Source organism: Podarcis vaucheri (genome assembly GCF_965113315.1).
Source record: "Podarcis vaucheri genome assembly, chromosome: 2".
Lineage (NCBI taxonomy): Eukaryota > Metazoa > Chordata > Lepidosauria > Squamata > Lacertidae > Podarcis > Podarcis vaucheri.
In genome coordinates this window covers 129769977-129795733 of record NC_138760.1, presented here as the reverse complement: position 1 = coordinate 129795733, position 25757 = coordinate 129769977, and the positions used below count along the sequence as shown (strand labels likewise).

At 48.2% G+C, this 25757-nt stretch overlaps 1 protein-coding gene and 2 long non-coding RNA genes across 13 annotated transcripts in view; 2 read left to right on the top strand and 1 right to left on the bottom strand.

Moving 5' to 3' along the window:
* The window catches only part of LOC309527269 (uncharacterized protein), a 74383-nt gene extending 53453 nt beyond the window's left edge, over window positions 1-20930 (bottom strand). Inside the window, exons 1-5 of one of the 10 annotated variants that reach the window (XM_082213951.1) lie at window positions 20372-20471; window positions 10132-10295; window positions 9096-9269; window positions 1156-1329; window positions 200-373 (exon numbers count right to left, since the gene is read on the bottom strand). In XM_082213951.1, the coding sequence (XP_082070077.1) occupies window positions 200-373; window positions 1156-1329; window positions 9096-9269; window positions 10132-10231 (622 nt within the window). In that variant the 5' untranslated portion in view covers window positions 10232-10295; window positions 20372-20471. Of the gene's footprint in view, window positions 1-199; window positions 374-1155; window positions 1330-2353; window positions 2463-5978; window positions 8670-9095; window positions 9270-10131; window positions 10543-20371 lie in introns of those variants that run through there. The other 9 variants (XM_082213947.1, XM_082213952.1, XM_082213944.1 and 6 more) reach the window with 9 other exon arrangements.
* LOC309527462 lies at window positions 9199-25747 on the top strand. Its single transcript, XR_014217243.1, has 3 exons — window positions 9199-9316; window positions 23347-23908; window positions 25600-25747. It is a non-coding gene; the product is annotated as an uncharacterized lncRNA (long non-coding RNA).
* Window positions 13166-21127, top strand: LOC309527455. 2 transcript variants are annotated; one of them, XR_014217236.1, is made up of 4 exons: window positions 13166-13281; window positions 13312-13805; window positions 14215-14643; window positions 19486-20373. It is a non-coding gene; the product is annotated as an uncharacterized lncRNA (long non-coding RNA). The 2 variants fall into 2 exon arrangements; XR_014217235.1 differs by lacking the exon at window positions 13166-13281 and adding an exon at window positions 21113-21127 and having other exon boundaries at window positions 13791-13805; window positions 19486-20738.
* Window positions 25748-25757: the final 10 nt, after the last annotated feature.

The following is a 25757-nucleotide window of genomic DNA, read 5'->3' as shown; positions in this document are numbered from 1 at the left end:
TAGTTTAGGGAATAATCATCATTTAATCATGTAGTGGGGGGAAAACATGTAAAATCAAAACACTGTGAGAGGAAAAAGGCCTCTCTGCTTCCTTCTTCCTGCCTTTTCTCTCCTCTCCATCTTCTCCCCTTGCCAATGTGTTTCCCCCCCTCCTGTCTCCATCCACCCCTGCGCCCATATCTTATCCCCTGCAACTCACCAGATCTCACGGAGGGCCCTGGGAGGGAATGCTCAACAGTTTTGGAGAGGGATGCAGGAGGCAGCCTGACCAAGTCAACCGTCCATCTTCCTCCTTCCATCCTTGCTAGGTTTGCATTATAAGACTCTTTCCTCCTTCCTGAGGAGCTCCCAAGCGAAAACAAGCTGCAGGTTCCTGAGAGATGAAGAAACAAAGGGAGCCTCACATTTAGCTGTTGAAGGGTAAGTCTTTCACTGTTTCCATTGTGAAAGAGGGTGCCTTCCTCCTGAAACCCACCATGCAAGAAAAATAGGTCCTGCCCCAGTGTGGAATGAATGCATAAAAATGAATTCTTAGCTGAATCAAAGGATTCTCCTTAAACTGCTTTCCTTGTTGAGGGTGCAATTAAGACTAAGAAACAGGGTGTTACCTGTGAAAGAATGTGCTCAAGGCCCATGCTGAACCTGAGAGTGATAGATTTATAGTTTATAGGTGACTCGAGATAACAAGGAGAAATAGCGGGTGATAGTTTAAGAACTAGTACGCATGCTCAAACGCTTCATGAATACGCACCCCTAAGGAGAAATTGCTATCTGAATGGACATGGGATGCATGTTATTGATGGGGGTACATATTAGAGGGATAATGTGTAGGTAGATTAGGTAGCCTGTAAACTGCAATTTCTTAAACAATAGGAATTGTAGGGAGGATATTTGAACGCTTTTAGGTTATAAATTATGTGTGATGTAAGCTGGAATAAGTACTCCTTTACAGCATGAGACTGAGGGGTCGCCCATGCAGTCCTGTTACGACAAGAAATCTAGTGATGCCCGATCGTGGTGTAGACTCCGTTTTTACACAGAGTAAATTGACCCCCTCTGGGCAAAGATCCCTGGGACATATTTGTCCAACACCTTGCCAGTGTGTTTTCCCCCTCCTGTCTCCACCCATCCCTGCCCTTTCCCCCTGCAACTCACCAGATCTCTCTGAGGGCCCTGGGAGGGAATGCTCAACAGGTTTGGGGAGGGATGCAGGAGGCAGCCTGACCAAGTCAACCGTCCATCTTCCCCCTTCCATCCTCGCCAGGTTTGCAGGATCAGACTCTTTCAAACTTCCTGGGGAGCTCAGAAGCCAAAACAAGCTGCAGGTTCCTGAGAGGGAAGAAGAAACCAAAGGAGCTTCACAGCCCCTGGAAGCATTTTCCTGCCCCAGACATTTAGCTGTTGAAGGGTAAGTCTTTCACTATTTCTGTGGTGAAAGAGGGGTGCTTTCCTCCTGAAACCCACCATGCAAGAAAATCCAGTCGCCTAGAATAGCTGGGGAAACCCAGCCAGATGGGGGGGATGTATATAATAACATCATCATGATGACTAGAGTCATGCCTTTTGCGTCTACTTTTATCTCTGTTAGATGGGAGCTTTGGCACTGCAGCCTCCCTGGCCACGAGCTCCCAGTGACCTCAATAAAAAAAAAACCCACAATAATAAACAATTATTATTATTATTATTATCCCCCCCCCCTCCAATCTGGCAGGGTTTCCCCAGCCACTCTGCTGGCTGCCAGGTCCTCCCCCAACTCTCTTCCTCCAGCCTGGCTCCCCTTCCGCTGTAGCTCCTCCCCCCAGACCACGTGCCCTTGAAGAGACTATGGCCAGGACACAAAGAAAGACGAAAAATTATGCGTGCATTTTTATAAAATTCCAGAGAGGGGCATCCTCTTAGGCTGCAATAGATTGCAATGGGTTGCTCTGAAGTCAATTCAGTGCCAAATATTAATAATAATAAAGAATCCCGCGCGCCCCCCCCCCTCACCGCCCTGCGCGTATTTTGCCAGAACAAAGGCAGCGACCCTGAGCAATTCTGTCCCACGTCGACCGAAGGGCGGGCTCGGTGTAAGGCAGCGCCCCACGTTTGGATCCCCCAGAAGATCCGGCTTCCCCACTGGGAGGAGGAAGGGGGCAGGAATCCAGCTTCCAGGGAAGAAAGGCTGCGGGGGGGGGGGGGATAGGACGCCCCTCGCCTCGTGCAGGGATGTGACTTCAAGGAGAGTCCTGGAGAGGAGCAAGAAGGCTGGGCGTCCCTCCCAGAGATCCTTCCCTCCCCCCCCCTCTCAGCCCCCCAACACCCTCGTATTCGGGCCCCCCACCCACGAAATCTCCCCCTTGGCACGACTCACCCCTCGCCCTGCGCGCCGCATCTCTTCCTCTGCATCAGGAGGGACCACCCAAGACGAGCGGGGAGGGGAGGGGAGGTGGGGGGAGAGGGGAGGGTCTGTTCCCAGGCCTCTCTAGGCAGCCAGGCTCTCTCTATTCCCTCCCCCCCCCATTGGCTCCCTCTCCTCCCCAAATAGCACCACCTGCGCGCCTCCCCAGTTGCGTTTTTCGGGTCTAGGCAGGCGGAGGGGTCCGAATCTGGGGGTGTGCATGCTCTTGCGGAAAGATGGACCACCCTCAGGATGCCAGCGCTTTGCAAAGGCGTCTCTGGAAGAACCTGGCCAGATCTGTAACCTAAGAGCGCCCCCCCTCCCCTTGCCCCATAGCATCTTTCATTCCCCCTCGTTTACCTGCCTGGCTTGGCGTGTCCTTCCTTGTTGTTTTGTTTAGGACTCTTCCTGACCCCATGGACCAGAACACGCCAGGCACTCCTCTCTTCCACTGCCTCCCACAGTTTGGTCAAATAATAATAATAATAATAATTTATTATTTATACTCCGCCCATCTGGCTGGGCCTCCCCAGCCACTCTGGGCGGCTTCCATAAAAACCAAAAATACAATAAAATATCACACGTTAAAAACTTCCCTGAACAGGGCTGCCTTAAGATGTCTCCTGAATGTCAGGTAGTTGTTTATCACTTTGACATCTGCTGGAAGGGCGTTCCACAGGGCGGGCGCCACTACTGAGAAGGCCCTCTGCCTGGTTCCCAGTAACTTTGCTTCTCGCAATGAGGGAACCCCCAGAAGGCCCTCGGTGCTGGACCTCAGCGTCCGGGCAGAATGATGGGGGTGGAGACGCTCCTTCAGGTATACTGGACCGAGGCCGTTTAGGGCTTTAAAGGTCAGTACCAACACTTTGAATTGTGCTCGGAAACGTCAAACTCATGGTGGTAGCTTCACGAACACTATCCAACCATCTCGTCCTCTGTCATCCCCTTCTCCTTGTGCCCTCCATCTTTCCCAACATCAGGGTCTTTTCCAGGGCGTCTTCTCTTCTCTTCTCATGAGGTGGCCAGAGTACTGGAGCCTCAGCTTCAGGATCTGTCCTTCCAGTGAGCACTCAGGGCTGATTTCCTTAAGAATGGATACGTTTGATCTTCTTGCAGTCCCCGGGACTCTCAAGAGTCTCCTCCAGCACCATAATTCAAAAGCATAAATTCTAACATTTAACAAGTGTGGTGTAATGGTTAAGAACGGTAGTCTCGTAATCTGGGGAACCAGGTTCGCGTCTCCGCTCCTCCACATGCAGCTGCTGGGTGACCTTGGGCCAGTCACACTTCTTTGAAGTCTCTCAGCCCCACTCACCTCACAGAGTGTTTGTTGTGGGGGAGGAGGGGAAAGGAGAATGTTAGCCACTTTGAGACTCCTTCGGGTACTGATAAAGCGGGATATCAAATCTAAACTACTACTCCTCCTCCTCTTCTTCACCATTACTGACTTACTGACTTATTGCAAAAACATATCCACTTGTTGTATAATAAAATATTATTTCTCCTGTGTCCTTTTTCTTACTTAAAACAGCTACAGATGTTATTCAAAGGCTGTAACCGAGTTCAAGGTGCAACAACTTTTCTTAAGATATCTTCTTAAAACTTCCCATTTTGAAAGTCATGTCAGACTAACCTGATCTCGTTTTTTGACAGAATTATAAGCCTGGTATATGAAGGGAACGCAGTGGATGTAGCCTACCTTGATTTCAGCAAGGCATTTGACAAGGTGCCCCATTATATTCTTGTAAAGAAGCTGGTAAAATGCAGTCTTGACTCTGCTACCACTCAGTGGATTTGTAACTGGCTGACTGACCGAACCCAAAGGGTGCTCATCAATGGTTCCTCTTCATCCTGGAGAAGAGTGACTAGTGGGGTGCCACAGGGTTCTGTCTTGGGCCCGGTCTTATTCAACATCTTTATCAACGACTTGGATGATGGACTCAAGGGCATCCTGATCAAATTTGCAGATGACACCAAACTGGGAGGGGTGGCTAACACCCCAGAGGACAGGATCACACTTCAAAACGACCTTGACAGATTAGAGAACTGGGCCAAAACAAACAAGATGAATTTTAACAGGGAGAAATGTAAAGTATTGCACTTAGGCAAAAAGAATGAGAGGCACAAATACAAGATGGGTGACACCTGGCTTGAGAGCAGTACATGTGAAAAGGATCTAGGAGTCTTGGTTGACCACAAACGTGACATGAGCCAACAGCGTGATGCGGCAGCTAAAAAAGCCAATGCAATTCTGGGCTGCATCAATAGGAGTATAGCATCTAGATCAAGGGAAGTAATAGTGCCACTGTATTCTGCTCTGGTCAGACCTCACCTGGAGTACTGTGTCCAGTTCTGGGCACCACATTTCAAGAAGGACACTGACAAACTGGAACGTGTCCAGAGGAGGGCAACCAAAATGGTCAAAGGCCTGGAAACGATGCCTTATGAGGAACGGCTAAGGGAGCCGGGCATGTTTAGCCTGGAGAAGAGGAGGTTAAGGGGTGATATGATAGCCATGTTCAAATATATAAAAGGATGTCACATAGAGGAGGGAGAAATGTTGTTTTCTGCTGCTCCAGAGAAGCGGACACGGAGCAATGGATCCAAACTACAAGAAAGAAGATTCCACCTAAACATTAGGAAGAACTTCCTGACAGTAAGAGCTGTTTGACAGTGGAATTTGCTGCCAAGGAGTGTGGTGGATTCTCCTTCTTTGGAGGTCTTTAAGCAGAGGCTTGACAACCATATGTCAGGAGTGCTCTGATGGTGTTTCCTGCTTGGCAGGGGGTTGGACTCGATGGCCCTTGTGGTCTCTTCCAACTCTATGATTCTATGATATAAATACTTGTTTTGAATTATCTTTTAATTTTTTGGTTGGTTTGGCTACCTCTGCATATTAGACCAATTCTTGTAACCATTCTAACCTGGAAGGAACTTTATCACTCTTCCATTTGTCGCTATTAGGACTCTAACAGCAACAGTGGTGTATAAAAAGACCTCTCTTACATTTCTAGGAATATCGGGGCCTGTGATAAAAAGGCTTCTCTTTTTTTGTGAAACAAACATCTAACATTTTTAAAAGTTCTATATAGATGTCATCCCAGAAAACCTTGAGTTTTTTTACATAGCCACCACATATGGAATATTGTGCCTGTTCCTTCTCCAAAAATTACTAGAAACGTTTTTATACATCTTTGAAAGTTTCCATGGGGTCTAATACCAACAGTATTGCATGTTTGGGAAATTTCCCCTCAAGGTATAGTACGCTGTTAATTTCAAATTTACTTTCCATAAATTTTCCCACTCTTTTATATCTGTTTTATATCCAAAATCCTGGGCCCACTGAATCATGACAGCTTTAATCTCCTCCTCCTTGACTTCCCAGTCAAGAAGAAGAAGAAGAGTTTGGACTTGATATGCCACCTTTCACTCCCCTTAAGGAGTCTCAAAGCAGCTAACAATCTGCTTTCCCTTCCTCCCCCACAACAAAAACTATCTGAGGTGAGTGAGGCTGAGAGACTCCAGAGAAGTGTGACTAGCCTAAGGTCACCCAGCAGCTGCATGTGGAGGAGCGGGGAAGCCAACCCGGTTCACCAGATTATGAGTCCATTGCTTTTATTAATGGCTGTTTTCACACACAAAATCAGTGTGATAACTTGGTTTACAAACTTAATTCGTTCAGGAAGTCTGTCCTTTAACCAAGGCGTGCTTTCCAATAAAAAGTAATGGAAAATGGATTAATTCATTCCAGACAATGAAAAACAACCTCTAAAACAGCAATTTAACATGAATTTTACTATCAAGACCACTGATCCATAAAAGGAAGGCAATAATCAATGTACTGTACAATAAAAAAAATAAGACAGTATTGTAATGATAAAACCAAAAATTACTATTTTTTTCTTACGTGCACTGATGATAGTAATTGTTTGTATGGGGGGCTTTTATACATTTCTGCAGTCACACAATCAACCAGTAGCTGAACTGTGTTCCACACAGTCACAAAAACGAAGTCTCAAGCCACAGTCAAAAGTCAGTGCCATAAAACAAAGAACAAGTCACAGTTAAAAAGAAAAGCCACACAAACAAAAACACACAAAAAAAGCAAAAACAAAAGCTCCAAGTATCACCTCTGTGTTGTGTGGGTGCTCTGGACTCAACAGCCGACAGACTCAACAGGAAGCCTCTGATTAGCAGCGGGGGACTCAATTTACAAACAGAACACACTCAACAGGAAGCGGAACATGTTCTCTTTCCTAGTTGTTCATAAACTAATCTGTTCTTAAACCAAGGTACCACTGGAGTTGGCACTGTGAATACGATTAACCCACATATTGTGAAAAATAACCATTCAGTCCACAAGTGACAGCCAGCACTGAACCTCTTGGTTCATTGTCATGCTAGTCTGCCTTTGAGGTTCATTTGTTCCAAAGAAGTAAGCAAAATAAAGTGAATGTGTTTCCACACTGCCCCATCCAGAAACCCCTCAAATTATGTCCATCGTCAACTCTAGCATTCTAGAATTCTATGTAAAAGAATGAACATCGAGTGAATGTTCAATGTTTCTCACGTTGACTGAAGCTATTTCCACACTCCAAGTATTTAGTGTTTCAGCCCTGTATGAGTACGTTTATGTAAAGTAAGGTGTGTACTCTGACGGAAACTCTTTCCACACTCCACACATTTAAATGGTTTCTCCCCTGTGTGGGTTCGATGATGAATATTAAGGGAGCAACTTTCACTGAACCTCTTTCCACACTCCATACATTTAAAGGGTTTCTCCCCTGTGTGAGTTCGTTGATGAGAATTAAGCTGATTCTTCCAAATGAAGCTCTTTCCACACTCCATACATTTAAAGGGTTTCTCCCCTGTGTGAGTATGTTTATTTAAAGTAAGCTGTGCACTCTGATGGAAACTCTTTCCACACTCAATAAGTTTCTCCCCTGTGTGAGTTCTCTGATGTTTACGAAGTTTATCACGTCGACTGTAGCTCTTCCCACACTCCAGGCATTTAAAGTGTTTCACCCCTGTGTGAGTTTGCTGGTGTGTTCTAAGGGCTCCACTGTGACTGAAGCTCTTTCCACATTGCATACATTTAAATGGTTTCTCCCCTGTGTGAGTTCTCTGGTGTTCACTAAGTCTATGTCGTCGACTGAAGCTCTTTCCACACTCCAAGCATTTAAAGTCTTTCACCCCTGTGTGAGTATGTTTATGTATGTAAAGGTGTGCACTCTGACGGAAACTCTTTCCACATTCCATACATTTAAATGGTTTAACCCCTGTGTGAGTTCGCTGGTGTATAGTAAGCTGGACACTCTGACCAAAGCTCTTTCCACACTCCATACATTTAAATGGTTTAACCCCTGTGTGAGTTCGCTGATGTAAAGTAAGTGAGCTGCTATAACGGAACCTCTTTCCACACTCCATACATGCAAGTGGTTTCTCTCCTGTGTGAGTTCGTTGATGTTCTGCATGTGTTTGACTATCAGTGGAAGTCTTTCCACCTTTAAATAGTTTCTCCCCCGTGTGTGTTCGCCGATGTGAAGTGAGGTGTGTCTTTCGTCTGAACCACTTTCCACACTCTAGACATTCAAATGGTTTCTCCCCTGTGTGAGTCCGTTGATGTACACGAAGTGAACTAATATGACGGAAGCTCTTTCCACACTCCATACATGTGAACGGCTTTTCGCCTGTGTGAATTTGTTGATGTTTTCTAAGTGTTCCCCTGTCACGGAAGCTATTTCCACACTCCATACATTTAAATGGTTTCTCCCCTGTGTGGGTGTAATGATGTAAAGTAAGGGCTGAATTTTGTCTGAAGCTCTTTCCACACTCCATACATTTAAATGGTTTCTCCCCTGTGTGACTTCGATGATGCGTATGAAGGGTCCAACTTTCGCTGAAGCTCTTTCCACACTCCATACATTTAAATGGTTTCTCTCCTGTGTGAGTCCGTTGATGTCTTTTAAGTTTTCCACTCTCACTGAAGCACTTCCCACACTCCACACATTCATATTGTTTTTCCCCTGTATGAATTCGCTGATGTAGTTTAAGAACGTCATTACGACTATAACTCTTACCGCATTCCATACATTTAAATGGTCTTTCCCCCGTGTGAGTTCGTTGATGATTTGAAAGCTTCACCCTCTGACAGAAGCTCTTTCCACACTTATTACATTGAAATGGTTTTTCCCCTGTGTGAGTTTGTTGATGGTTTGTAAGGTTTCCACCGTCAATAAAGCTCATTCCACATTCTGCAGAATTCTGTCGATTGTCTGCACCACCTGCAAAGGGAGAAATGCTTTTAGGGTTTCAAGGAACATCTTTGTATGAAGGGCGATATATAAATTACATACATAATTATAATTGTCTAGAAAAAAATAAAAGTGGTAGAAGTGTTTCAAAAAAAATAATAATCTGTAATTACTAAAAGCATTTCCCCAACACCCTTTACCCATATTTCTGTATTAGTTTAGGTAATCATCATCATTTAATCATATAGTGGCGGGGGGACATGTAAAATCAAAACGCTGTGGGAGGAAAAAGGTTTCTGGCTATTCTATGAAAGCAGATTCCAGAAACAAAGAGGAGCATGGGAAAAGGCCTCTCTGCTTCCTTCTTCCTGCCTTTTCTCTCCTCTCCATCTTTCCCCCTTGCCAATGTGTTTCCCTCCTCCTGTCTCCATCCATCCCTGCCCTTTTCCTCTGCAACTCACCAGATCTCTCTGAGGGTCCTGGGAGGGAATGCTTAACAGTTTTGGGGAGGGATGCAGGCGGCAGCCTGACCAAGTCAACCATCCATCTTCCTCCTTCCATTCTAGCTAGGTTTGCAGAATCAGACTCTTTCAACCTTCCTGAGGAGCTCAGAAGCGAAAACGAGCTGCAGATTCCTGAGGGAAGAAGAAACAAAGGGAGCCTCACATTTAGCTGTTGAAGGGTAAGTCTTTCACTGTTTCCATGGTGAAAGAGGGTGCCTTCCTCCTGAAACCCACCATGCAAGAAAAATAGGTCCTGCCCCAATGTGGAATAAATGAATAAAAATGACTCCTTAGCTGAATCAAAGGATTCTCCCTAAACTCCTTTCCTTGTTGAGGGTGCAATTAAGACTAAGAAACAGGGTGTTATCTGTGAAAGAATGTGTTAAGGCCCATGCTGAACCTGAGAGTGATAGATTTATAGTTCTGTCGAGATAACAATGTGACTCGAGATCACAAGGAGAAATAGCAGATGATAGTTTAAGAACTAGTACGCATGCTTCATGAACACACACCCCTAAAGGAGAAATGAAAAGAAAACCCAGCTGCCTATATGGTTGGGATAAATAATAATAATAGGGATATTACAATTTATCTAGGAGACCGTTGCAAGCAAATGAAAACATTAGAAGGATTTTAACTGCACTTGTAAGGTATTAAAGATTATGGATAACTTGGATGAACAGAAAAATATGGACAATGGACTTTTATGCAGTTGTAGATGGTAATATTAGGACCAACTGAGGGGATGGAGGGAAGCCACAAGATCTTCATTTATGGATTTGTTTGTTTGTTTTTTGTAATAAAAAAAATTGTTTAAAAAAATCCAGATTTATTTTTTTTAAGAACCTTGCCCAAGAAGGAGAGATTAGCAACTAGCCAGCAGTCCTGCAGTGGAAATAGCACCTAACATTCAAAAGCCTGGGAGAAGGTTTTCCTCTTCACCATCCATCTATTGATCCTTCTCTGTCCCTATCTCCACTCCATAGGAACTTACCAGATGTCTCTGAGGGTCCTGGGAGAAAACACCGAGAAGCTTTGGGGAGGGATGCAGGAGGCAGTCTGATAAGGTCAACTGTCCATCTTCCTCCTTCCATCCTTGCTAGGTTTGCAGGTTCAGCCGCTTTGGTCCTTCCTGAGGAGCTCAGAAGATGCAGGTTCCTGGGATGGAGGGAGGAAGAAGCAAAGGGAGCCTCAGAGGCCCTGCAGGGATTCTCCTGCCCAGAACATTCTGCTGCCCCTAGAAGAGCCCCAAAGGGGTTCCCCCTTCCCAACAGGAGCCCCATTTTTAAGGAGGTTTTTTTGGGTGATACCAATTCAATCTTTCTCCCCACTGGGGCTTCCTTATGAGTAAATCTGCACAGGTCTGCTCTGCATATTCCTCCTCTTCTGTAACACCTAGAAACATGTACCAGGTGAATATTCCTCCTCTTCTGTAACACCTAGAAACATGTACCAGGTGAATACTTTGGAGAAGACTGCTCCACTCCCTTCCTCCAGCCAGGGCTTTCTTGAATTTTGTGGGGGGGGGGGGTCATTTCCCTGCCAGCGCTTAAGATGGAGCCCTTTCTCCCAAAGGACACGTCTCTCTCTTGTAAACAAAATCTGCCCTTTTTCCTATTAGTAGGAGAAAATAACAGAGGCCAACCAGAGAATATTGAGAAGCAAAGCAGCTAGTAAGCCTGATCTTCATTGATCTGTTGCAACAGGGTCCTCACTCACTACGCACAGGACAGGAGGAACCCAGAACAATGGCGTGCAAGGCCTTATATAGACATTTTGAAATTGCCACCCTGTAGCTCAAGACCACCACCCCAGATAAATAATACCTACATCACAGAAAAGGCGGTCTAAAACAGAAATTTGAATATTGCTTTTCTTCTGTAGTTTATCTCCTGTCTGGCAGGTTACTTGATTGGATACCCTGCTTACTTGATTGGATACCCTGGGGAGCCTGGCCAGTCTTTTGTAATGATCAATACTTAGTAATGATAAATACGCAGGTGGTGCTGTGGGTAAAACCTCAGCGCCTAGGACTTGCCGATCGCATGGTCGGCGGTTTGAATCCCCGCAGCAGGGTGAGCTCCCGTCGTTCGGTCCCAGCTCCTGCCCACCTAGCAGTTCGAAAGCACCCTTAAGTGCAAGTAAATAGGTACCGCTTTATAGCGGGAAGGTAAACGGCATTTCCGTGTGCTGCTCTGGTGCCGGTTTGCCGGAGCAGCGTCGTCACGCTGGCCACGTGACCCGGAAGTGTCTGCGGACAGCGCTGGGCCCCGGCCTCTTGAGTGAGATGGGCGCACAACCCTAGAGTCTGTCAAGACTGGCCCGTACGGGCAGGGGCACCTTTACCTTAATGATAAATACTTAGTTCCTGAGTCAGGTCACAAGCTCACCCTGTTCAAACACAAACATACCCTTAAGATAGGATTTGTGAAGGAAAGGACAATGAGGAGGCTTTTCCATTTTCCTTTGACCTTGCAGAGAAAACATTTGGTCAGTTTGGGACTCAAAAATGGTTCCAGGTTATGAACATTTAACATATATCTAAGACCTCAAAATTCCTATCACACACTCTCTCTACCCTAGGGGTGCAAACTTGAATTAAATATCGGAGGGGGTGGGGGTGGCAGCAAGCCTTGCTCCATATAATATCACATGATACAATGCACAGACAACCCCCAGGCCCCTCAAGTGTTTTACTGTGGGGGCCAAACCCCTCCCGGCCCCATGGAGTTGGCCCCAATGCTCCACCCCCCAGAACCATAGAACTGTGGAAATGGAAGGGACCCCGAGGGTCATTTAGTCCAACACCCAGCAATGCAGGGATCGCAAGGAAAGCATCGCCCAAGATGGATGCCCACCCTCTTTCCCCACTTGGAGCCCCCTCATCTCAAGGGGCGCCCACTTCCGAGCCCCCCAAACAACCTACTCAACCCCCCCCCGGGGGTCATGGGTGGGTGGGTGGGGTGTGCTGGGACCTCAGAGGCCTTGGGTCCCATGGCTTCCCTTCCCCCCACCCACCCAGGGGACCCTCCCATTCATCTCTCAGCCCCCCCCCAGCAGCCTCCTCTGCACCCCACCCCCGCCGCCCCACAGCCTCCCCTTCGCCCAAAGGACTCACCGCCCCAGAGGCCTCCCAAGACAAGCTGAAAGAGGAGGCGAGTCGGAAGGACGGAGAGAGGGGCCTTTCCCAGGCCGCTCTAGGCAACCGGGCTCTCTCGCTCTCCTTAACCCCTACGTAGCCTCGCCTCTCAGAGATTCCTGCCCAGGGAAAAAGCTGGCGAGGCACCGAGAGGGATCCTGATCACGTCGTGAGATCCCCCCAGATTTAGAACATGACTCGGCAAGGCTCGGCTAGGCTTCCAGGCTGGGAAAGGGGCATCCTTAGGGGCGAACTCCTAGGGAGCCACAAGCCCCTTGGGTTGGGGAATGACATATTGGAGGGGCGATAGGTGGGATGGCTCAGTGGGTACAGCCTGAGGCTCTTCATCCCAGGGTTGCGGGTTCGAGACTCATGTTGGGCAAAAGAGCGCTGCATTGCAGGGGGTTGGACTAGATGACCCTCGGGTCCCCTTCCAACTCTAGGATTCTAACATCCTCAGGGGCGGCGGCGGAGGCCAGGACCAGGGTGCAAGACCAATATGGGGCTGCTTGGCTTACAATAAGAGAATCGGGGGAATAGGAGAGTTTCAAGGGGCTCCACAAGGGTCATCCAGCCCAACCCGCTGCGATGCTGGACTCTCCACGGAAGCATCCACGAGAGACGCCCTCCAACTGCCAGCCTGCACCATCCTGGTCCGCCAAGCATGCCATGCACGGCCTCCTTTCAAAGCTCCCTGGGGGGAGCGGGTGGGATGGAGGAAGTCAATGCAACTCTGCGGAAGTAGAGGGAATATTCGCCCCCCCGCAATCAATCAATCAATCAATCAAATAAAAAGACTTAACTAACTGACTTAACTAACTGACTTAACTAACTAACTGACTTAAAAGACTTAACTAACTGACCTATCGCGTTGCAGATAGCTCGGTTCTGCACCCCTGATATAAATCCTGGCTATGCCCAGGCCTCTAGACTGGAGGTGGGCTCTGCAAAAAGGACACAGCGAGGCGAGATGCAGAAGCCGGCTGCGTCCTGAAGAAGGACGGGGTCTCTACCCCGGGGTCAAGAGAGAGGCAGTGGGGTGTAGTGGGTGGAAACACCTGTTCTGCCCTCCTTCCCTTTCCGCAGACGCTCAGCCAAAGCCCCCTGCTTCCTTCATTCCTCTATTGCGGGGAGAGGAGGACTGGGGAAAAGCATGGACAGGCGGAGGAGAGGAAAGCTTCCATGAAGCAGAAACCCAGTTCATCAGCTGCACTTTGTGATGGCGAAATGAACTGGAGTCCAGGCAAACTGACGCCCTCCCGAATGAGCCGTTACGCACTACTTTGGCCATTTGCTTTATGCATAATAATAATAATACTAAGATATCAAAATGACATGCGAGGGGCAGCAGTCTGGCGATGCAGTTCCCCCCGAAATTCCGCCAGAGGGCCGGGTCCTCTCTCTGATTGGTTCCCAAGACGGAGGGGGCGGAGCCAGCACTTTTGGAGGGAAAATAGAAGGAGCTGTTTCTGAGGGAAGAAAGTTGGAGAAGGGCTTGACTTGAGAAGTTAGAATCAGATGGGGCTCAGGTCATAGGCGCCGACTCCATGGGGCTTGAGGGGGCTCGAGCCCCCTCAAAAAATTTTTTTGGGGGGCTCAGCCCCCCCAATAATCTCGGGCGCCCTTCCAGCAGAGCGCCGCCGCTGTCCCCCGCCTCCTCCCCACCTGCTCCTTCGCCAGCCTAATGGCGGGGGCTCCTGCCTCGCTGCTTCGCAGCACCACCACCACTGCCAAGGCACTGCCGGAAATCCCGCGAGAACAGGGGAATCCCGACTGGCCACACCTCCCAGCCAGCCAATCGGCTGGCTGGGGGCGTGGCTTGCCCTATTTAGGGCCGGAGCCACTTTATTTGCATATTCATGAGCTTATTTATTATTCATGAGCTTTCCCAGGGGCCCCCCCCCCAATATTTTTTATAAGTCCGCGTCCCTGGCTCAGGTTGAGGGGCAGGGCTAGATTTGAGAGGAGAAACAGGGCTGGATTTGAGAAGAGGGAGGGGGGTTGTTTGGAGGTGGGTGGAGGATAGGATTTGTCTGAGGAAAAATTGGTTCTGATTTGGGTTGAACACCCACCCTGAGGAGACTGTCCACAGCGAGACGAAAGACCCTCTCAGCTTGGAGAGGGAGACCCAGTTGGGGGGTCTGGGGAAGGTCTACGGACAGTAGTGTCCTGGGAGGGCTGACTGAGGCAGGAGAAGCAGAACCTGGGGAATTCAGGCTCCCCCCGGTCACCTTCCAGCCAGGAGGGGACAGTTCTTCTAGGGAATGTCAGGTGTGCGTACAGGGGCCAGGCCCTGTGACCAATAGGACTTTGCAGGATTGGGGCCTTCCTAAGTTTGTTCTGAAGAGGCAAGGCGCAGCCTCACAGGTGAGGCCGATTGGTAACTCTCAGCACCTGGTGGCAAGAGCTGGGAAGGGATATTGTTGTTGTTTGGTCGTTTAGTCATGTCCGACTCTTCGTGACCCCCTGGACCAGAGCACGCCAGGCCCTCCTGTCTTCCACTGCCCCCCGCAGTATGCTCAAGCTCATGCTGGTAGCTTCGAGAACACCGTCCAACCATCTCGTCCTCTGTCGTCCCCTTCTCCTTGTGCCCTCCATCTTTCCCAACATCAGAGTCTTTTCCAGGGAGTCTTCTCTTCTCATGAGGTGGCCAAAGTATTGGAGCCTCAGCTTCAGGATCTGTCCTTCCAGTGAGCACTCAGGGCTGATTTCCTTCAGAATGGAGAGGTTTGATCTTCTTGCAGTCCATGGGACTCTCGAGAGTCTCCTCCAGCACCATAATTCAAAAGCACCAATTCTTCGGCGATCAGCCTTCTTTATTGGACCCCTGCCTTCATGACTCCTTGCTTCTTGACTCCCAGCTCTCTGACCCTCGGACTCTTGGCTTCCCAACTCCTGGCTTGTGGACTCCCGTTCCTGTTCCCACCCCATCTTGCCCCCGGTCCCGACATTCCCAGCAGAGACTTCGATCGCCCGTGAACTGGACCATGACAGGGAGAGAAGACCCCCAAGCCAGTCACAAGGCGGGGGGGGGGATCCCCTGGGTCTGTTACGTCATTTTGTAATTACCTCAGGAGTGGGATTGCTTAGAGAGAAGGGGGGCTGAGGAAAATTGCCCCTCGCTCCTGAACCAAGGCACTGATCAGGGAAGGAAGCTATGTTGTATTATTCAACTGAAACACCTCTCTAACAGAAATTGAAGTATAACAACTGTTTTGAAGGGATGTTAAGAGAAGCTGTGACTGTAACACTGAGGGGAAGGGGACAGAGGGAGGAAGGCAGCATAGCACAGGTTTGAGGGAGGTCACAGCTCAGAGGCAGATGAGGGGGGAAGTTGGGAAATCATGGGAGAGCCAGAGCAGCTGGTGGTTGAACAGTTGCCACTAGAAAACATTCCAGACCCACCAACTCCCAGAACCTGGCGAGCCTTAAAAGTAGGAGAGCAAAGAGCTCAAAGACAGAGGGCACTTAGCACCACCCGTAAAGGAGGTGATGACGATGATGAGTGAGGAAGTGGGAGAGACGGGCGGTGGCGATTCACTTGGGACGACGCCATTATCCAAGAGGCTGGGTTCTATGGCCTCTCTCTGTAAGCTTGGGGCGGGGGGAGGAAGGACTGTAAGAAACTTTTCCTTGTCTTTATACTTTCCTGGGCAACCAGTCAGGACCCACTGACACTTACAGCAGCAGGGGGAGGGCCGCAGGAAATCATCCACTGTTCAAGAAGAGGCAAAAAAAGTTGCTGGGCATTGCCATTCAAATGGCTTGTTTGTGCCTCGATGTATAATTTATCTACCCCCCCCAAAAAAAAATTAATGACAGATATTGCCAATCATGTGCTGTGTGCCATAAGGATAGGTAGAGAGGAGATAAAAGTTAAGCTCTCCCAAAGCCTTTACCAATCATCTTCACTGACCCATTTTTTTAATAATAATATTTATTCATTTTTCCATTTTAATAACCAATAAAAACCACATTAAAACATTCCAAATTAACACAAATCATTAAAAACCAAATTTAGATGCCGAATTATATATATTTTTAGGGTGACTTCTCATGCTTTGAGGTGCATGGAGTCCTGATCAACTAAAGTTACGTTGCATTTCATAATTCTTCAATAAACCACTCCGATGTTAATCCACTTCATTGTCCTTTACTTTTTATTCTTATTTTGACAGCCACTGGTCTGTTCAACCTCCACTTCTATAGTTCTGTGTGAAATCCTTGTTGAAATCCAACTAGTCCATTTTCCATTTCTGCTCTCAAGGGTCATAATATTCAAATCCCAAAGGAACATCATCTGCCCTTGGCAGCTATCCAGGATTCCCCTCAATAAATTCACAAACTGGTGTCTTCTGCCAAATCTTAATAACTCAGTCCAAAACTTTCAATCTTCCCACTAAGGATGACTGCCCAAAATCCACACTCAGTCCAGATATGATCAGATCAAAATGGCAGCCAAAATCTCTCCAGCTTGCTTCTTTGTTCAGTTGCCTTTCTGGGGGAGGGTTACCAAGTAAAACTGGGAATGCAATATGCCAGAAAAAAATAAGGTACTAAAAGCTTACCTCCCCCTGGGGCTAAATAATCCATATATCATTTCGACAAGCAGGTCTTCCTTCATTGATGTTACATTCACTTCTGAACGTTGCAACCGGGAGTAATTAACTGTGTCATTCCACTCCACTCCTTTTGTTCACGGGCCCATATTGCCCTGCTCACACTGAAGCTCTTTCCACACTCCATGCATTTAAATGCTTTATTTTCTGTGTAAGTTCATAGGTGCAAAATAAAGGCAACTGATAGAAACACTCCACACATGATTTTCCTCCTCTGTGTGGGCTGCTACATGTTTTCTAAGTGTTAACCCCTGACCAAATCTTTTCCCACACTCCGTACAATTTTAAAGCCCCCCCCCCCCCGTATGACTTCGGTGATGATTTCTAAACATCCCACTATCAGTGAAAGTCTTTCCACACTCCATACATTTAAATGTTTTCTCTTGTGTGATTCACAGATGTGAAGTAAGTTGATGATTCCACCTGAACCACTTTCTACATTCCATACATTTAAGTGGTTTCCCCCCTATGTGAATTTGCTGATATTTCCGAAGTGCTCCATTAGTAATGAAGCACTTTCCGCACTCCAAACATTTAAAATATTTTCCCCATGTGTGAGTTTGCTGGTGTGTAGTAAGGTGTTCTTTCTGGCTGAACGACTTAAAACATGCATTCAAATGGTTTCTCCCATGTGAGTTGGTTGATGTTTTGCATGGCTTACAGCATCAGCTCATGTCTTTCCACACTCTATACATTGTAATGGCTTCCACCGTGTGAGTTCACTGGTGTGAATGAAGGATTGTCGTCTGGCTGAAACACTTTCCGCACTCCATGCATTTAAAGGGTTTCTCCCCTGTGTGAGTTCGCTGGTGTGTAGTAAGGTGTCCTTTCTGACTGAACGACTTTCCACACTCCATGCATTCAAATGGTTTCTCCTTGTGTGAGTTCGCTGGTGTGTTGTAAGGTGTCCTTTCTGACTGAACGACTTTCCACACTCCATGCATTCAAATGGTTTCTCCCCTGTGTGGGTTTGTAGATGTCTAGTAAGGCTTGCACTCTGACTGAAGCTCCTTTCGCACTCCATGCATTTAAACGGTTTTTCCCCTGTGTGAATCTGTTGAGGTTTCATATAGCTTCCTGAATTAACAAATGTCTTTCCACATTCGGTACAGTTAAAAGGTTTCTCCCCTGTGTGAATTCGTAGATGCTGTGTAAGGCTTCCACCTAGTCTGAAACACTTTCCAAACTCCATGCATTTAAATGGTTTTTCCCCTGTGTGAATTCGTTGATGTTGTGCATGGCTTCCAGAATCAGCAAATGTCTTTCCACAATCAGTACATTTAAAGGGTTTCTCCCCTGTGTGAGTTCGCTGGTGTGTAGTAAGGTGTCCTTTCCGACTGAACGACTATAAATAATTTTCATTACATTTTCTTTAAGCGAACTGCAGGCTGTAAAGTTTATGCCTTCTTTCCATAATTTTTCCCAATCCTCAAACTGTGTATTATGACCGATATCTTTTGCCCAATGTATCATACCTGATTAAACCTCTTCATGCTGGACATGCCATTCCAAAAGTAACATATATTTTTGATAATATCTTGTTTCAATATCTCTTTTCCTTTTCATGTTTCAGTTTTTTAGGAATGCAGCTAAAACAATGTCAAATTATAGTAATGTCAGGTCTTGTAATTTAAATCCATTGGTTCAGGTCCTACCCTCTAGAGATGAAGAAAACAAGCTTGCTCCATCTTTATGTGGCAGCACTTTAGATATCTGAACATAGATACCTAGATGGCATATCTCTTCTCAGTCTCCTTTTATACAGGCTAAGCATACCCAGCTGCCTCAGCCATTCCTCATAAAGCTTGGTTTCCAGACCCTTGATCATGTTAAGCTTGTGGTCTACTAAGGCCCTGAGAACCTTCCACCCCATTGTAATTTGATAATAATGCTAACTCTGGACTTTCGGTCAGCTTTAACCCAGTGATTTCTGTTATCTCCTTAAACACCCTTTGCCTTTAAAATTGTACATATTTACACCCCCACCACATTTGAACACAATTCTCGATTTCCTGGCATCTCTTCCAACATAACACCAAATACTCCTTATTTGATTTAATCTGACTAGTGTTAAATGCCATCTCAAATTAATTTATAATAATTTTATTTTATTCTTAAAGACAACATTTTCAATGTACGTTTCTCCCATCTTTCCCCCCCAGCTTTGACTATCTATCTGCCCTATTGTCTTCTTTCCCCACAACTCTTAATTTATCTTCTTGTTTCTTCCATTTCTAATGCCCGCATGTCTTTAATTTCAGCTCATCTGAAAGCTCCTTATGAAGCCACAACTGCTTCTTTATATACCGTATTTTTTGGTCTATAAGACGCACCAGACCACAAGACGCACCTAGTTTATGGAGGAGGAAAACAAGAAAAAAATATTCTGAATCTCAGAAGCCAGAACAGCAAGAGGGATCACTGCGCAGTGAAAGCAGCAATCCCTCTTGCTGTTCTGGCTTCTGGGATAGCTGCGCAGCCTGCATTCGCTCCATAAGACGCACACACATTTCCCCTTACTTTTTAGGAGGGAAAAAGTGAGTCTTATAGAGCAAAAAAATACGGTACCTCCCATTTCTCTTTCTTGCAGCTGGGCGACCAATTGAAGCTGATGGAATACACTCCATGCCACTCAAAGGACAGCAATGGATGCAGAATTCCCCCCAAGCAACATACCCACTCTTTCAGAGGGAGTGTAACCCCATCAAGAGCAGGCAACCTCCTAGCCATCTGGTCTAAGGAACCACGCATAAACTGGGCCTCAGTCTTATCTGGATTGAGCTTGTTTGTTGGCTCTCATCTAGTCCATTACCAAGGCAGGACAAATGGTCTAGCACACCTACTGCTTCACCTGTAGATATAAAAGGAGAAATAGAGCTGAGTGTCATCAGCATATTGCTTGCAACGTACTCCAAACCTCTAGATAACCCCACTTAGTGGGATCATGTAGAAGTTAAACAGCATAGGGGATAGAATTGAACCCTGAAGGATCCACACATTGAAGGCTCCACAGGGCAGAAGAATACTCTCCAAGCAACACCCTCTGGAAACACCCATCCAAGTAAAATGGGAACCACCACAAAACGGTGTCACCCACCCCTAACTCAAACATCTGCTCCAGAAAGATACCATGGTAGATGGAATCGAAAGCCGCTGAAAGGTCAAAGGAGAATTAGTAGGGACCCATTTCTGCTGTCTCTGTCCCAACAGAGGTCATCCTACAGGGCAACCAAAGCAGTTTCTGTGCCAAATCCAATTAAAATGGATCTGGAAAATCAGCTTCCTCCAAGACCACATGGATTTGGTCTGCAACCACATGGTCAGGAACCATACCCAAGAAGGAGAGATTAGCAACTAGCCAGCAGTCCTGCAGTGGAAATAGCACCTAACATTCAAAAGCCTGGGAGAAGGTTTTCCTCTTCACCATCCATCTATCGATCCTTCTGTGTCCCTATCTCCACTCCATAGGAACTCACCAGATGTCTCTGAGGGTCCTGGGAGAAAACGCCCAGAGGTTTTGGGGAGGGATGCAGGAGGCAGTCTGATAAGGTCAACTGTCCATCTTCCTCCTTCCATCCTTGCTAGGTTTGCAGGTTCAGCCGCTTTGGTCCTTCCTGAGGAGCTCAGAAGATGCAGGTTCCTGGGATGGAGGGAGGAAGAAGCAAAGGGAGCCTCAGAGGCCCTGCAGGGATTCTCCTGCCCAGAACATTCTGCTGCCCCTAGAAGAGCCCCAAAGGGGTTCCCCCTTCCCAACAGGAGCCCCATTTTTAAGGAGGTTTTTTTGGGTGATACCAATTCAATCTTTCTCCCCACCGGGGCTTCCTTATGAGTAAATCTGCACAGGTCTGCTCTGCATATTCCTCCTCTTCTGTAACACCTAGAAACATGTACCAGGTGAATACTTTGGAGAAGACTGCTCCACTCCCTTCCTCCAGCCAGGGCTTTCTTGAATTTTGTGTGTGTGTGTGGGGGGGTCATTTCCCCCTCCAGCTCCCATCCATTCATTTCTCCTCCACACACAACCCCCTGGAACTCAGCTCACCTCACCTAGCCTCGGATAGCAATGATGATGGTCAGATCCAGCTTCTTTCAAAATATTTTGCAGAGCTCAAAGTTTAAACAAGACGTGGGGGCGGGGGGGGGGGAGAAGCCAAGCAGCCCCAGACCCCTGCAGATATTTCCCTCCCTAAGAGGCACCCCGGCAACTCCACCTACAGGTTTGCTCTGCATAGTCCAGCACACACCCCACCCCTGCAATGCAAGGGTCGCAAGGAAAGTATCTGCCAAAGATGGATGCTCACCCTTTTTACCCACTTGGCGTCCCTCCCCCCCCCCCCCTTCTCAAGGGGTGCCCACTTCTGAGCATTTAGTCATTTTAAAGTAGGGATCCAGATGCACACGGCAGAATGGTAACGGGGAACCCCCACCTCCCTTGTCGTCAGTCAGCCTAAGATGGGGGGGGGGGGCTTGATGCAGAGTCCTTGGCCCAGATGGAGAAGGGAGGGCAGCCCCTAGAGCGCAGAAGCAGGCAGGGAGAGGGAGGGAGGGGCGGTCTGGGCGCCCTCGGCTTGCCAAGGGTTAAAAGGAGCAGAGCGGGATTCCTAGAGAGGAGAGGAAGGGGAGGGCGGGGGAGGGCAAGGTCCTCCCCAGCAGAAGCCCCTCCCTGCCCAGTCCCTTCCTGCGAGCAAAGAGGAGGCTGCTTTGTTCTCTCTGCTTTGCAAAAACTTCCTCGGTGCCCCTCCTGGAATCCGGTGAGTCTCTTCTCTCTTCCCCCTTGGGGTGCAGCGGGGAGAAGGGGGTCCCAGGGCTGCAAGGGAGGAGGCTCATGCATGGGGGGGGAGACCCCCAAGTCAGGGAGCGGAGGGTCCTGCCCCCAGTTCCTCTCCGCCAGGCCAGGGAGGGGCTGAGTGTCCAGCAGGTCTGCAACTCTCTTCTTCCTTTGGATCAAGATGCTGCCTTCCTTTTGGGGGAGGGGTCCTTTTGGGGGCAACAAAAGGGGGGCATGCAAATAAGCCCCCTTCAGATTGAGGGGAAGGGTCGCATTTCATAACGCAGAGAAGCATCCAAGGACTCCGAGGAAGGAGACGCCCTGTGGAGTGGGGAGATACACCCCCCCCCCAAGTGTGGAGACTGGAGGGGAGACCCTCTCCCACCATCTACCCACTACAATTCCCAGAGTTCCCTGGCAAGAAGTGTGGATTGGTGACCACTCTGGGAATTGCAGTCTTTGGGCAGCAGAGCTGAAGCTGTCTCCTTGCACCTCTCAGGGTCCTGAACCAATTCTGGCTCCCAGGATTCTTGGGAGGAGTCCCTAGGGCCGGGTGAGATCTGGTTTCCAACCTTGTGATGGATCAGCAGCTAAACATCTGCCCCTTCCCAGCTGAGCCAGTGCACAGACTGGCATGTGCCACTCTTGGGAGCAGGAGCTGCATCCAGCCTTGCTCAGTTTAATATTTTTAGGAAGACCAAGCCCCTCCTGCCCTGGCAAGCCACTGGGGTGAAGCTGCCGCCGCAATCAGCATCCTGTGTGAATAATAATAATAATAATAATATTTACCTGCCACCCATTTGACTGGGTTTCCCCAGACACTCTGGGCTGCTTCCAGCACATATAAAAACATAATGAAACATCAAACATTAAAAACTTCCCAATACAGGGCTGCCTTCAGATGTCTCCTAAAAGTTGTGTGGTTCTTTATTTCCTTGACATCTGATGGGAGCGTGCTCCACAGGGAGGGCGCCACTACCAAGAAGGCCCTCAGCCTGCCTCCCTGTAATTTCTCTTCTTGCACTGAGGGAACCGCCAGAAGGCCCTCATTCCTGGACCTCAGTGTCCAGCTGAACGATGGGGGTGGAGATGCTCCTTCGGGTATCCTGGGCAGAGGCCGTTTAGGGCTTTAAAGGTCAGCACCAACACTTTGAAAGTAGTTCCTTTAGGAGCGGTCTTACATGGTTCCAGCAGCCACTCCCAGTCACCAGTCTAGCCTCCACATTCTGCAGAACACTAAGTGAATGACACAGAAGTTGCTGCAGACTAAAGTTAGGTAAGCTTTAATTGCTACAAATGGTATAAGGAAACATGATATGGAATTAAGTGGAAAGATGGTGTTGACCTGGAGTGGTTACAGAATTTCTGGTCTCTCCCCGAGTGCCACGGGCCCTGCTCCAAAGAGAGCTTCTCTAAAGAGAACACAACCAAAAATTCTATCCATAAGCCCCTCTGAGTTCAATGGGGTCTACTCTCAGGTCACTACTGTGCAGACCATGCCAGTCTTACGAAGTGGGGTGAGGTGCAAACAGATTAAGTTGGAATCACTGTAGATGTTTCAAATGGGGTTTCTGTTGGGAAGGGGCTGCCCCATTTGTGCTTCTCCAGGAGCAGGGGAATATCTAGGGCAGGAGAATCCCTGCAGGGCCTCTGAGGCTCCCTTTGCTTCTTCCTCTCTCCCAGGACCCTGCAGCTTGTGGTGGCTTCTCGACTCCTCAGGAAGGATGAAAGAGACTGAATCTGTAAACCGGGCGAGGATGGAAGGGGGAAGATGGACAGTTGACCTGGTCAGGTTGTCTCCTGCATCCCTCCTCACAGCCTCTGAGCGTTCCCTCCCAGGGACCTCCGAGATATCTGGTGAGTCCCAGGGGAGGGGAGATGGAGAGGTATTGGGGCTTGTGTATCATTCGTGCACACTCTCTCACCTCTCCAGCCTGCCTTCCAACTCCGGCAAGACCCGGATGAGAGACGGGGTGGGGTGCGCCGAAACTTTTTCAGAACATAAAGAAATAGAAACAGTAGTTTGCTGCCACCACTTCCTTATCTTAGAACAGCCCTGAAAAATAAGCTAAGGAAGGAGATTATTCTCCAGTTTTTCCAGACTGCCCCACACTGTGTCACTTTTCTGTGTCACAGACAGAAATCCATCAGGCTCTGGTAGGCGACTAAGTGGTCAGGTACTGGTTTAGCTTCCCCAGCAGAAAGGCATAAAAGGCAGAAACAGGGAAAAGTCCTTTTCCCAGAAGTAAATAATAATAATAATAATAATAATAATAATAATAATAATAATTTATTATTTATACCCCGCCCATCTGGCTGGGCCTCCCCAGCCACTCTGGGCGGCTTCCATAAAAACCAAAAATACAATAAAATATCACACGTTAAAAACTTCCCTGAACAGGGCTGCCTTAAGATGTCTCCTGAATGTCAGGTAGTTGTTTATCGCTTTGACATCTACTGGAAGGGCGTTCCACAGGGCGGGTGCCACTACCGAGAAGGCCCTCTGCCTGGTTCCCAGTAGCTTTGCTTCTCGCAATGAGGGAACCGCCAGAAGGCCCTCGGCGCTGGACCTCAGCGTCCGAGCAGAATGATGGGGGTGGAGACGCTCCTTCAGGTATACTGGACCGAGGCCGTTTAGGGCTTTAAAGGTCAGCACCAACACTTTGAATTGTGCTCGGAAACGTACTGGGAGCCAATGCAGGTCTTTCAAGACCGGTGTTATATGGTCTCGGCAGCCGCTCCTAGTCACCAGTCTAGCTGCCGCATTCTGGATTAGTTGTAGTTTCTGAGTCACCTTCAAAGGTAGCCCCACGTAGAGTGCATTGCAGTAGTCCAAGCGGGAGATAACTAGAGCATGCACCACTCTGGCGAGACAGTCCGCAGGCAGATAGGGTCTCAGCCTACGTACCAGATGGAGCTGGTAAACAGCTGCCCTGGACACAGATTTGACCTGTGCCTCCATGGACAGCTGTGAGTCCAAAATGACTCTCAGGCTGCGCACCTGGTCCTTCAGGGGCACAGTTACCCCATTCAGGACCAGGGAATCCTCCACACCTGCCCGCCTCCTGTCCCCCCAAAACAGTACTTCTGTCTTGTCAGGATTCAACCTCAATCTGTTAGCTGCCATCCATCCTCCAACCGCCTCCAGACACTCACACAGGACCTTCACCGCCTTCACTGGTTCTGATTTAAAAGAGAGGTAGAGCTGGGTATCATCCGCATACTGATGAACACCCAGCTCAAACCTCCTGATGATCTCTCCCAGCGGCCGTATGTAAATGTTGAAAAGCATGGGGGAGAGGACAGAACCCTGAGGCACCCCACAAGTGAGAGCCCAGGGGTCTGAACACTCATCCCCCCCCACCACTTTCTGAACACGGCCCAGGAGGAAGGAGCGGAACCACTGTATAACAGTGCCCCCAGCTCCCAGCCCCTCAAGACGGTCCAGAAGGATGCTATGGTCGATGGTATCAAACGCCGCTGAGAGATCCAGCAGAACTAGGAAACAGCTCTCACCTTTGTCCCTAGCCCGCCGGAGATCATCAACCAGTGCGACCAAGGCAGTTTCAGTCCCATGATGAGGCCTGAATCCCGACTGGAAGGGATCCAAATGGTCCGCTTCTTCCAGGCATGCCTGGAGTTGTTCAGCAACCGCTCGCTCAATCACCTTGCCCAGGAATGGAAGATTTGAGACTGGGCGATAGTTGGCCATCGTGGCCGCATCTAAAGATGTTTTTTTAAGAAGCGGTTTAATAACCGCCTCTTTCAGCGGGTCTGGGAAGGCACCCTCACGGAGGGAAGCATTCACCACCCCACGAAGCCCATCGCCCAGTCCTTCCCGGCTAGCTTTTATAAGCCAGGATGGGCAAGGATCCAGGAGACAGGTGGTTGGTTTCACTCGTCCAAGCAGCCTGTCCACATCCTCGGAGGTAACAGATTGGAATTGATCCACGATGATTCAAACATAAAAGTTGGCACATCTCTTACAAATACCAAACAGAAAATGAAAACATTTTTCAGTATCACTAACTACAGAACATACAACAAGAATGAAAGTGTGAAACAGAACTGTTCTCCACATCCCTGGCATGACA